Here is a 14,519-nt window from a genome sequence, read left to right as displayed (position 1 = left end):
GTTTTATTTAAAATTTTGCATCAATACTTCAAGTGATTACGCTAGATGCAGGTATTACTGCTGCATAGCGTTACGCGGACGATGTCGCGGGCAACAGCTTGTAAAAAACATAATATGTGTACCAAAAAGCGTTTTCCATTAAAGTTAATACGTGGCGAACTGATTAAAGGTAATGTCAACTTAACATTCAGTTTATGTAAAATTTGAGCCCATAAATAAAATTGAATATTCATATCCTTGGAGTAACTGGTGACAGAATTTTAATAAAATTCAAACTAGAATGTATAAGTTGAAAATATTTGCAAATTTAGTTGCCTCGGGTCACGATTATAAAGTAGATTCAGAATAATATCATATTTGTTTGGTGAGACGCGTGGAACTATGAATAAGATTAATAATTAAAGTCGAGTATTTATAATACAGCCTTCGTTTTAATTTCATTTTCAAATATGCAAATCTATTTTTGTTAATAAGGGACGAGGCGAGAAGTTTTCATTAAGATCCATTGTTTAAGGATATATTAAATAATTGAATGTTTACGTAGGGATTTAGGAATTTTTTTCACGCATTTAGTGATCATATTATCTTTAAATATTACTATAAAAATCTATAACGATACCTGAGTATTGTTACGTTATATTATTGTCAAATTTTTTTTATGACTAAGTGACACCAATTATTTTGAACTTCTTGTCTGTCGGTATGTCCTAAAACTCGAGATCGGCTGGCACAATTTTGATGAAAATTGATGTGCTGTTACATCATTTGAATTGCTAATAGATAGGCTATATTAGAAAATGATAACTTTACAGAACCTCCAACGTGATCTGTGCATAAATTTGAAATCGAACGTCTTCCTAAGATCCTAAAATTGTAGCATAAAACATACTCTATAATATGTAAAAAATGGTTCTTTCTACCCACGGTGTGAGTAAAAATTCAAGATTGGCTGTACAGTTAAGGCTGTGAAAGTATAAAAAATTTAATATTTAAGGCCCTATTTTGCACTGTTCTAGTTTCAATATGTATTTTCAGTTTAGTCTCAAAGTTAATGTTGAAATTATTAGAAATACATTCTAACATCTTAGATTTTTCAAGTGAAAACCTTTTTTAGCCACGGTGGGCACGTTTTGATAAGAAGAAAAAGAAGAAAATCTATGGGTTCGCATCACAGATTATTAAAAAAAAATGTCTATAAATATATTTAGTTAGACACTTTTTGGATGGGTGAAATCTCGTGAGTTCGCGTCGACGTAATTCTTATAGCAGTATATCTGTAGCTATACAGCAGACTGTGCAACATTAGTGCTGTGTTTATCTTATAAGTGAAAGATTGTATGTTAATTGTTATTTAAATTGAACTATGTTTAATTTTTTCATTATCTTGTTTTAAATTTCCTTTAAACACGCATTTAATTGTTGCTTGGAGTGTCAATAGATGTAAAAACCAGGTGATAATTTTAATTCAAATAATATGAAATTAAACATTTTAATACTAAAAGTTCTAAGTTTACACTTCTATTGGCAATCTCAACAAAACCCATTTTTTTAAATTTTTGCCACCAATTTATATATATATAAATGCATAAAAGTCATTTATTTTCTCGAAGTTGATTCCTTTAGAATTCTTTTTAATGTCATTTCTAATATACTAGATACGATATTGTATTGTCATTGCTGTTGCTATAAAATAATCATAATTTAGTCCCAGGCTGTCCGTTCACTTAGAAATTCAGCTGTGGAGTAATATATAATTGGATTAACGGCAGAGCCATTTTTTTAACCGACTTCAAAACAGGAGGAGGTTCTCAATGCGTCAGTGTGTTTTTTTATGTTTGTTACTTCAAAACTTTCGACTGGGTGAACCTATTTTGATAATTCTGCTGCTTCCCTTGTTGGTCCAGATCTGACATTGGCATCCATGACAAAACCATAAAAGTCTTAAATTGGCTATACATACGTATAGCAAAGTGGATGATAAATTTACGAATAACTCAATAACGCGCCTAAGGATTTCGATGATGATTTTTTATTGGAAAGGATATTCTTCAAAGATAGTTAGGTGAGAGTTTGGTTAGTTTCTGATTACGGAATCCATGACAAAGTAACGGAACTCTTCAATTCTTAGGAGCAAATTAACAATACTCGGCCGAATCTTTTTTATGCTATCCGGATATTTAAGTCATCTACCATAACTTAGTTATGGTCAAGTAATTGTCGTAGTCGAATATGATGATCAATGGGACTTCTTAACGACTTACAGTAAGGGTGCGATCTGTGGCATAATTTCTAACTCTCTGCAGTCAAATTGCAAAGCACTTATGTTCATTGCTGCATTGAAAAATTTTGTATTTCTACACATATTTAAAAATCAAAACATAAAAAATATTTTACCAAAAAAACAACCGACTTCAAAAACACTATTCCAAAACAATAGATATAATATGCAATAAAAAGTATAAAAATAATTGCGTATTTTTATACAATCTAATTAATTAATCTTATTCTAGTAAGGATTATTGTAATTTTTGGAGTCGGTGTCATCCAAGATAGGTTTGTAACTACATACATAGCTGTTATAGGTGAGATTTGCTTGAGTAGTGAGGAGGCGAGAAGCGAGAACGGGTCGCGGCGGAAGGACACCGATTCCAAAAATACCAATAATCGTAACTAGAATTAGATTAATTAATTAGATTATATAAAAATAAGCAACTATTTTTATACTTTTTAGTGCATATTATATCTATTGTTTTGGAATAGTGTTTTTGAAGTCGGTTGTTTTTCGTTAATTTTTTTTTATTTCATTACTTTTTTATAATTTATACGTATTCTTCTACCTTACTCGTCATATTTTTTCAGATATTTCATGATTCTATTACTGTTGTTTTTTTTTAATTACACAAGTAAAAACACATATCATAGGGTTTTTAAATAGATATAATTCCATATAAACGTCGGGTTTGTTTGCTTTTTTTTAATAATTATCCGCGTTTCGTTTTCAAAAAGGGTAAAATGATTTATAAAGCCAAGTTCAAATACGGAGCAGCTGTAAAAAATTAAAAAATATCTTACCGCTGTTTTAAAATCTGTGATATTAATTAAGCTTGGTGAATGTTATTTAATAAAAACCCAGTCAAGGATTTGTTCCTGTTTCGCCCCGAGTTTTCGTCCCACATTCCTGTTTCGTCCCACGTTTATTTATTAAAAGTTATTTTAGTACAGCCAGAAAAAAATGTGAATTACAACAATATTCTTAATATATGTATATATATTATATTATATTAATTAATTGAACACAACATTTAATAATCTGACATTAGAAGGGACAAAAGAATAAAATATATATTATATTTTTACTTATATTTGCGATTCAGCCATAATATATAAGAATATTGTCATAAAACATCAATGGGATATTTTATTATCAGTAGTATAGTAGTAACTCTTGTCGGATATTGTTATTAAGAACTTTAACAATGACTGCAGCTTAGTTTAAGGATTGGTCTTCGCTACGCTCCAACTAGCTATCGCAGGCTTAGTGGCAAAGTGCGGCAACTAATACAACGCCCAAGTGTATTGTGACTCGAGCCAGTCTCAAACAATGTGTGACGTTGACGTGCCACATGTTCTCTTAAACTATGTTAAAAATTGAAACTAAAATGTCGGGTTGCGTAGAAAAACTTTGTAAAAATAATACTACAAGAAAAAAGAAATACACTGGGATCACATATTATCAGTAAGTATTTTGTTTTTTATTAATTTATCTAACAAAATTTGAAAGATGCCATTGAGTGTCAAGATACCGCGCACACAAGCATCTAATAGTTGCCGTAATATAAAAGCTAGTATTCTTAGCTAGTGCGGTATCTAGTTGGAGCGCAGCGGAGACCAATCCTTAATCTAAGACTGGAACGTTAAGTTCAAAAGTTGATTCAACTGTCAAATTATTCTCAAATCTCAAATGCGTAACGGTAAAATGTATGTAAGGTATACATAGAGCTGTCATTGACAAATTTTGCATACAAAAAATGTTTCGTATTGTCCGCTCATTTGATATATTCCTTTAGTTTTTTGGGCACGGTAACACGAGTGCGGTAATCTTTTCCCATATTTAAATCCCCTGTGTACCTAAGGAACTTTTCACTTCAAAACCATTATTTAATAAAAAGATTTACCAGAGGCTCCTTTACAAATGATGCTGGCTAAATTATGGGTACCATAACGGCGCCTATTTCTGCCGTGAAGCATTAATGTGTACGCATTACTGTGTTTCGGTCTTAAGGGCGCCGTAGCTAGTGAAATTACTGGGCAAATGAGAGTTAACATCTTGCGTCTCAAGGTGACGAGCGCAGTTGTAGTGGAGCTCAGAATTTTTGGGGTTTTTCAAGAATCCTGAGCAGCACTACATTGTTATGGGCAGGCGTATCAATAACCATCAACTGAACATCCTGCTCCTCTCGTCCCTTAATTTCGTAAAAAAAGATCTAATAAACTATTGTGTTTCGCCGAGCGAAAACTTGTATTTATTTTAGTCGTAAATCGTTAAAGGTGCGATTTATGAGGTCTGTTGGTAGAGTTGTTTAGGTATTCAAGACAAATTAGCTGTCCCGTATTTGACGAATGGTCGATCCGTGCTGTTTTCACAGCAAAATAATCTCCCGCGTTGAGGTTAATATATTTTAGTGAACCTCCATGATATAATCACATTTCATTTATATTAGAGCAAAAACTGGACCTAAATTTTACTGGCTTTGAAACTGTTTCGTAATTATATGCATGCTTACCGGCTTGAAATGAGCCTGAATTATTGCCTCTATAAATGACATTTAGTTTCTTCTAGGTATACATTCAAATGTATATATAGTTACTAGTGATGACCTGCTCGTCTCTCGACTGTCTCCTGTTCGTGTATGCATGCCTGGGTATGCATATGCAATGGTAGTTTAAGCTAACTCTATGGATATTATATTATGAAATATACACAAATAAAATTTGAAAAACAAAATTTTATGAACGATGCGGTAATCGAACGGTTAGCTCAGTGGTCTAGAGCACCGGCACGGAACGCCGGAGGTCGTGGGTTCTAATCCCGCATCGTTCATAAAATTTTGTTTTTCTAATTTTATTTGTGTATTAATCCTAGAAGTGAGGGTTATCACTTTAAAAACATAACAAATTGATTATGAAACTTAATAACTTTTAAACACCAAAAAAAAAACTTAACTTTTTTCATCAAGACCTTTTCCACGATATATTATGACAGTCTGTACCTATTGTGGTTACAAGCTGACGTCGGGTCATCCTTCCCGGACTTTTCTGTAGATCTTTATAAGATACACAATTCCACTTTCCAGCATTTTCGTTGAAAGCTCCCAGACGGCTTATTTTTTTCCGACACCTCCAGCAAATATAGTTAATGTAAACAAAAATATGTACAGTAAATTAAATACTTAAGTACCTTGCTAGAGAAAAGTGTGAAGTGAAAACAGCATGAAAATCGGTGCAGGAGTTTTTGAGTTTATCGCGATCAGAGAGTCAAACAGACAGACGCGGCCGAGGTATTTGTTTTACAATATGTAGTGATAATATATTTGACATGTGTATTGGAAAACGAAATATTATGTACCTACACAATTCCATATCATGGTCTTATTAAGTTGTAGAATTATGATATCATATCAAAAAATAAAAGATGAATATCACGGACGAGTAAAAAACTAAGGACTCCGTGTCACCTTACATAACAGTGAGGCACCAAAACAAACCGGTAAACGTGTAAATACATAGTCCCACGCATACACTTACACTAATACAAGCCAATCGGCCGCTGTTATGAGATTTGCCATAATCTATGAGAGATCAGTTGTCTTCGCAATAAAATATTTTAAAAGTGCCGTCGTGCGTTGTGAAAAAGTGTAAAAACAATAATATGAAAGGATTTGTGGATATATGATTATTTAATAGAGAAAAAATTGTGTAACTGGTATACCTACCCCGCTAATATCACGGCGCGGAGTCCTTCTTTTTTTACTCGTCCGTGATGAATATATTTACTACGTCACGAGCGTTTTTTTACCTAGTTATACAAAGCGGCATACAACATTATTTTCATTAAAAAAAAATTTTGTCACGACTTTGTAATTAATATTATTAACAAACAAACAAATACCACAGTTTTTCAAGTTGCCGTTAGATGAGCGGGAAATGTATTTTAGCATACATACCTGGTGAGTGGTTTCGTTTCTCTTTCAAGGAAAGGCAAAGGTGCACCCATACAGCCAACGCGGGAATATTGAAAATTACATAATATAACTCGCAGCATCTTCGCAAATTATATTAACCAGTTTTTATTTTTCTTATTTTGACATTAAAATGTTTAGGCTAATTATTTTAAATTTAAACATGAAAATAATATATATGTAAGTATTGATAATATTTCTATTCGATCCTACCATACCTTACCTAGATTTAGTTGTCGTCTGTGGCACCAAAACAACTGTGCTTTTTTGGCGACATTAAAGTACTGTAAACAATGCTTCTTTAGGCCATAGAGTATGGACTTTTTCAAAGACGTCTCAATAAAGTATGTACTTATATTACTGATCGTGGCTGTTTAAATGACAGATAAAACTAGAGGAGTAGAAAAATAACATGAATGACATAGTTACAATTGGACGCAATTTCAGAAAAACGTTCCAAACCACAATCATGTCGAAATTGAGTTAAGAACACAAAACTGGTCACGTGATTCATATTAACGGACTGACAAAAAATTGCAGCCCTACTGTCACTCTTTAAATGACAATATCATGACTGTAGCCCAACCCACATGTATGGAGTACTTACACTAATATTTATCAAACTTTAAACACGAATTCCTTAAAATGTGATGTTTGTGGCTTGGAACGTCGTCAGGAACCTCGTTCAATTTATATAAATGACGTGTTATATAATAAACTCAGTTAACTCATAAATAAATATATTATAGACAACCAAACTCGGGTTGTAAAAGAAATAGAACTGTATTTTACTATTGAAAAATTTTGTCGTATAAGCAATTCTGCGTTAAAATATTTATCGATGACACTTTGTATTTTATTGTTTGCAGGAGCAGATTCCGATCGGAGCTCGACCACAATATTGTATTATAAAATGAATTCTCATTTCCTTTATACAGCCCGGTATAGAAACGAGCCGTTGTCAGTGGCAAGAACAATAGTTCAAGCGTACTCTAAGTACTGTAGAAAAGTCGGTGAGTAATGTCGCAAACAAAGCCACAACTTTCCTCGGACTCACTTCAGATGAGAATAGAGCACGTGCTTTGTATTATTTATTTGATTGTTTAACAGAATAGTATGCATAGCTTTGAAGTTATTTTATTCAACCAGTGGAAAATTAATTTGATGAACTTGAATGCAATTTCACTTGTTTAGTTGTTGGTCTGTTTTTGAATCTGCTATACGTAGGTCACACTAAAAGTTTTGCGTAACTTAAAAAAATAACATGTTTTAACCAAAATATTATGTTTATTGCTTTTCAAAATACTCTCCTTCACATTTTAAACACTTTTTCATGCGATCGAACCATTTTTTAAAACAAGAGGACCACAGATCTGAAGACATGTTTTTTACGTGCTGATTGAACGCTATCACTGTCTCTTCGGAATTGGTAAAAGTGAAACCTCTCATCAAATCTTTGATTTTGGGGAAAATACAGAAATCACAGGGTGCTAGGTCAGGGCTATGTGAAGGATGGGTGACGAGTTGTACTATTTTGAAAGTAAAATGACTTAGTTTTGTTGGCTGTGTATGAAGAAACGTTTGTCATCATGTAGGAGAACGCGGATTTTTGGTCGTCTTTCGCGCACTTTTTTTAACATCCTGGGTAAACAAATAGTAGAAAACCACTCGGCATTAACACTTTTTTGATCTTCAAGTAGAAATGTGCAGATGGGACTAACGTTTAACGTTTCTCGCCTGCTTTACTTTTGTTGGCCTGTTCTCATTTTCAAACACCTATTCACAATATACAGAAAAGGTTTAAAAATTGAAGAACTAAATTGGTGCATATTTTACCACTATGGAGAGACCGAAGGACACAGAGGTGTGGGCTTCTTAGTAAAAAAAGATCACAAATTAAATATAATTGGTTTCTATGGAATATCGGAAAGAGTCGCAGTTTTGAACATAAAATTTGAAGGTACCCAAATTTCAATCATACAACGCTATGCCCCGATGGAGAAGTCCAGTGAAATAGAAATAGATAAATTTTATGTAGATTTAGGTAGAGCCAAAGAAAAGTCAACGGAAAATATAATTATAATAGGAGATTTCAATGCGAAGATCGGTATTTCACCCGTACAAATAGGTTCAGTTATAGGAAGATACGGATCAGGCGCCTCTAATGAACGTGGTGAAAAACTAAAACAATTCGCTATAGACCAAGAGTTGACAATACTAAATACAATGTACAAAAAGAAAGAAAACCATAGATGGACCTGGCTTTCGCCAGATGGATACACTAAGAATGAAATTGACTACATCCTGTCAAACAAAAAACACTACTTCACAAATATAGAGGTGCTAAGGAAACTAGCGTTCCCTTCTGACCATAGATTACTAAGAGGAACAATAATAATAAATGAAAGACGAAAAAACAGAAAGAAATATACACAACCAAGACCAATTTTACAGTCAATAAGAGAGCAAAAAAGATATAAGAATATTTTGCAAGAGAAACTTTACAAACATGAATCAACCGACAAAGAAAAATTAACAATACAACAACTCTATGATATCTTAGAAAAATCATTAACAGAAAGCATAATTGAATCACAAGTATCAAAACCGAAAGAAACCTTTACATTATCTGATAACATCAAGTCACTCATATCGAGAAGGCACACTCTACAACAAAAATCAGATAGAACAATAGAAGAAAAAATAGACTTAAAAGAATTATATAGAATAATACCAAGAATAATACAGGATGACTATGACAATTACAAGTTAAAACGATATGAGAAATGTATAGAGCATTAGCGGAATAAAAAGAATTCATAAAAAATTGCATAATAATAAATCATGGATACGGAAATTGAAAACATTCCAAGCAACTACAGAAGATAGAAAAGATCTAGTACAAATGGCCACTGATTTCTACAAACACCTATACAGACAAAAATAAGAAACAAACGAAAGACTAATTATCACAGGATATAAAAAACGTCGAACTGAAAACGAGAAACCACAATATTTTACTGGAAAAGAAAGTTATCTATTAGAGATCTAAAAAATAACATAAGCCCCGGACCCGACTTTATTACAAACGAAGCGTTACAATTAGGAGAAGAACAAATATTAGGACTAATAAATAGATTATTTAATGAAATACTAAAAGAGGAGACGGTTCCAGCTCAATGGAGTGAATCGGAAATAATTCTACTCTACAAGAAAGGAGACCCTTCTTGTGTATCAAACTATAGACCAATAAGCTTAATGTCGAATCTCTACAAACTATTTTCGCAATGTCTCCTGAAAAGGATCGGTCCACAAATTGACGTCAAACAACCAATAGGGCAGGCTGGCTTCAGACCAACATTCTCCACCATTGATCACATCCATGTGCTATGCCAGGTAGTAGAGAAATACAAAGAATTCAATATGCCTCTATACCTGGCCTTCATTGATTATAAAAAAGCTTTCGACTCTATCTCCCACAGGGCTGTAGTTAAGGCACTTAAGTATCATGAAATCGACGACACATACATCAATATAATAATGAATATTTATAGTAAGTGCCGAAGTAGAATAAGATTAGACAGAAAGGGACCACCGTTCGCAATTCAAAGAGGAACCAGACAAGGAGACCCACTGTCGCCAAAAATATTCATAGCAGTACTTGAGCTTATAATTCACGATATAAACTGGAAAATGGGAGGCATCAATATCAGAAATAAAAGGCTAACCCATTTAAGATTCGCAGACGACCTGGTTCTTCTAAGTAATACCGCTAGAGACCTACAAGACATACTGACAGCACTACATCAGCACAGCGAGAAGGTCGGTCTCGAAATAAATTTTGACAAAACAAAAATCATTACAAACCATACTAAACCTACTCTCAGCGTCGAAGGCGAAGTAATAGAGTACGTTGAAGAGTACATATATTTAGGCAAACTGGTTTCGTTCAGAGAGATTGACTCGGAGGAAATAGATAGACGAATGGCGCTGGCATGGAAACGATACTGGTCCCTGAAAAATCTTCTTAAATCTAAGCTACCTATTGTTCACAAACGGAGACTCATGGACTCTATCATTCTACCTACACTAACCTATAGTAGCCAGACCTGGTCTTTAACAGAAGCTAACGCAAATAGACTGTCGGTATGCCAAAGAGCGATGGAGAGAAGTCGAAACGTACCAAATTTAGAGATGCTATACAACATATCAGAAGACTAAACTGGAAGTGGGCCGGTCATGTAGCGAGACTTGAGGATGGGCGAAAGTGGTCACAGAGTGGAAAGGACCAGGAAGTGGAAAGCGCAAACTAGGTCGTCCGCTCAAACGCTGGTCAGATAACATACGCAGGCAAACACTGGCTCGGATTGGCACAAGATAGGGATAAATGGCACAACCTGGAGGAGGCCTACACCCGCACGGGGGTTCCTATGAATGAAATCAAATAACTAATAAAAACTAACAAAAAATTACTTTATTTCATTATAATTACTGATCCACTAAACAAAATGTTATTTAGTTCATAGGGGCAAATAAAAAGGCTTTTTATTTTATTTTATATTTACAATATGTTTTTTTTTCGGGTTCACAACAATAAATTCAATTTTCGTCTTCCGTGACATTGTCATAAACAGCATTATAATGTCCGTGGTCATCGCCACGGTAGAAAGTTGCAACGTTTCAAAAAATATAACATTCGAAATTCAAATAGTTCCGATTAGCTAAAAGTGCAAAACTTTTAGCGTGTCCAATGTATTTCTTGGCATTACTCTGGATTCAAAATTACAATGGGGCTCCATATTCAAGGATTGACGAACAGAGTTAATTTTGCAGCATACGCGATTAAAAAGATTAAACAATTAACTGACAAAGATATGGCGCGACTAGTTTACTTTAGTTATTTCTATAGTATTATGACCTTAGATGGTACTCGTATATTGCTATGGGGCAACGCTGCCGATTTTAAAACAATAATATACAATGCAGAAGAGAGTTATTCGAGCTATTTATATACCTAAGTCATAAAGAATCATGGAGGGCAAAATTTTAAGAAATTAACAGGTTGACTATTGCTTCTCAATATATTCGTGATAATGTAATGTATGTAAATAGAAAATGCTAGAAACTGTCATAACCATAATGTAAACACCAGGATAATACATTAATTTTTAATGCCTTCTACTAGGCTTAATCCAGTTTGTAAGTCTTTTGTGGGGCGATGTATATGCATTTACAACAGAACCCAGATCCCAGAAAATGTTCAAAAGAAAAGTATTACGATGTTCAAAAGGATTGTTAAGCAACGTTTGTGTGGGAAAGGTTACTATAACATAAATGACTTTCTTAATGATACCACATATTGGGAATAGAGCAACCACCCTCAGGCTATTAAATAATAAGTTTAATTGTACGATATTACTTTATAACCATATTTTTTTATGAAAAAAAAGCCATTTTGGAATGGATCGTAGTTTTTCACTTTCAATAAGTAATGTTACATCCTATTTTGAATAAAAATATTTTAATTTGAATTTGTTTATTGTCTTTATTATACTTCTAGATAGAGCCTCTTGCTGTTTGGCAGAGCATGACAATAGGCCAGGTTCATCTCTTTAACCACTATCTTTTCGACGGTTTGTGAAACCGTCCGCTTTTGAGTCTAGCTAGACTTGTAAATTATCTAATTATAAAAATAAATATCATTACTTCTTCAAAAGAGGTTCATTATCATTACGAACTTATTTAGATTAAAAATGTTAATGATTAAAGAATGTTGTTCAACATGCAACTGACTGACCCTTATGTCCTTAACCTAAGGCGTGACGAGTCGACCTTCCCTTGCTTCCCGCGATAACTCACATCTTGGGTGCGTCTAATAAGTATGCAGCAAGTGATTGTCCTCATGCTCAAGGCGATTGCCTGTTGTGATCTGCGTACATATATTTAACTATATTATTACAATAAATCCCATAAACAGCATTTTATGTAATTCAAGATTAATTGTAAATTAAGATTTGTATAAAAGACACTTTATTTTAAAAGAGATTTATTGAAAATTAAACTCACATCACAACTTTCAAAATATCTGTGTTTGAAATACATTTTTTTTATGATAATAAGGGATGAGATGAGCAGGACGTTCAGCTGATGGTAATTTATACGTCCTGCCCATTTCAATTTCGAAGGATAGGAAAAGCTCAACAATTCTGAGCGGCACTACAATTGCGCTCATCTCCTTGAGACATAAGATGTTAAATCTTCCAGGAATTTCACTAGCTACAGCGTCCATCAGACCGGAACACAGTAATGCTTACACAACTGCTTCACTGCCGGCATCCTCTGCAAAGGAGCCTCCCACTGGTAGTTTGAAATAAATATACTATAAGATAAGGGCTATCTATGACTACTATTAGAAATAGATAAAAAATAGATATTATCAGCTATTTAGCTTGATTTAAGTGATAGAGTTTTGATGAATAGCGGCAAACAGTTGCCTCTTTTTTCTGCAAATCATGCACACTAAAACATAGTGACTGAATCGCTAGTGTAATAAACTTAGACTATTGTTATGTGTTACCTTGCAAAAGGCCCTATCTAGACGTATAAATTTTCTAAGATTTTATATCTCATGCTAGCTGATCCGAAAGACGCTGTTCAACTAAAAATACTATAATATAAAGTAAGGAATAATGTAGTCTAAAGCCAATGGATGTAGAATTTTACCCTTAAGAGATAGACATATTATGCCATCGGAGACTTTTCTGTAGACCTATATAAGATACACAATGAAATGAAATGAAATTTATTTGCAGGAAACATTGTACTTAAGGTGTTAACAATATAATGGATAATCCAATATGTTTCGTCAATTGACATGCAAAATATGTTACAAAATTGTCTAAACACTAATCGTACTGTTATATTGAAACATGTCGGATTTCACAATGATATCAATAATATTTATAAAATGAAATTTTAATATTTATATAATATTATAATATGAGACGTAAATAACTTAATAATTCATTTAGTACCTATGTATAATATTAACAAATTCAATGTCATAAAAGTATAGTAATTTACATATATTATTATCAAATAGACTAATTCATTTTGTATTGAAAAATTCATTTAAACTATAGAAGCACTTATTTGTTAACCACTGATGCAGTCTTCTTTTAAAAACTTTGAACGGTAAATCTTTCAATTCATTGGGCAATTTATTATATATTTTCACAGACATGCTGAAACAATTTCTACTAAAAGATGCAGTTCTACAGAAGGGCATTATGAGTTTATTTGGATACCTTGTGTTTAAAACCTTCTGGCTTTTTTTTGTATAGAAATCACACATATGTTTTTGAACAAATAGGCTTATTTCATAAATGTATAGGCATGGCAGCGATAGAATTTTCAATTATTTAAATAGCGGTCGACAAGAATCTAGGGGGCCGGCTCTACAAACCGCCCTGATACACTTCTTGTGTCCAATAAATAAATGCCCTATGCTCACCGAGTTGCCCCATATGACCAATCCATATCTTAAAGCTGAAACCACGAATGCATGATATGCCATTAGCGCTGTTTTTTCACCTATTGTTTTTGATACGCGTTTGAGGACAAATACATGTTGGTTAATTTTTTTGCTAATTTTGTCAACATGTGACTTGAAGGACAAGTTGCTGTCTAAAGAAATACCAAGAAAATTGACAAGTTGTGCTTCTTTAATATTCTCATTATGATAATTAACATTAATATCTTTTCCTTTCCCATTCTTATTATAATACTGCATATACATTGTTTTTTTTTTATATTTACAGTCAGGTTATTTTCAGTAAGCCATTCAATTGTGTCCTTTATTGTTTTATTAATTTCTATATCATATGTCAATTCATTGTTACATTTAATTACAATAGAGATGTCATCAGCAAAATGAGTACAGTTATTAGTAGTAATGCTAGGTAAGTCGTTTATGTAGATAATGAATAGAAGTGGACCCAATATACTTCCTTGTGGTACACCTTTTGTTTTAAGTCTAAGTTCTGATCGATAAGGTATTACTTCTTGTTTATTATTTAATTTAGCAATTTCAACGTATTGAGTACGGTTTGAAAGATAACTTTTAAGCCTCATTTGCTAGACCTCGAATACCATATTGAGCGCATTTATCTAATAGTTTTTCATGACAAACATTGTCAAAAGCTTTGATCATCTCAAAAAATACTGATGTTACTGGAATTTTTGTGTCCATGCATTCCGATATTTCTTTTGTTAGCAAAA

General features: G+C 33.1%; 1 protein-coding gene across 1 annotated transcript; it reads left to right on the top strand.

The window, feature by feature from the left end:
- Positions 1 to 8,234: 8,234 nt before the first annotated feature.
- Positions 8,235 to 9,041, top strand: LOC126970719 (uncharacterized). Its single transcript, XM_050816812.1, has one exon. It carries the CDS (start codon positions 8,235 to 8,237, stop codon positions 9,039 to 9,041), a length of 807 nt encoding a protein of 268 aa, XP_050672769.1.
- Positions 9,042 to 14,519: the final 5,478 nt, after the last annotated feature.

Source organism: Leptidea sinapis, chromosome 21 (assembly GCF_905404315.1).
Source record: "Leptidea sinapis chromosome 21, ilLepSina1.1, whole genome shotgun sequence".
Classification (NCBI taxonomy): domain Eukaryota; kingdom Metazoa; phylum Arthropoda; class Insecta; order Lepidoptera; family Pieridae; genus Leptidea; species Leptidea sinapis.
The sequence above is the reverse complement of the archived record's forward strand: the minus strand, read 5'-3'. Positions and strand labels throughout refer to the sequence as shown.

What these genes read in the sequence shown, in the direction of transcription:
- LOC126970719 (XM_050816812.1), top strand. Translation starts at nt 8,235, where the DNA reads ATGGAGAAGTCCAGTGAAATAGAAATAGATAAATTTTATGTAGATTTA.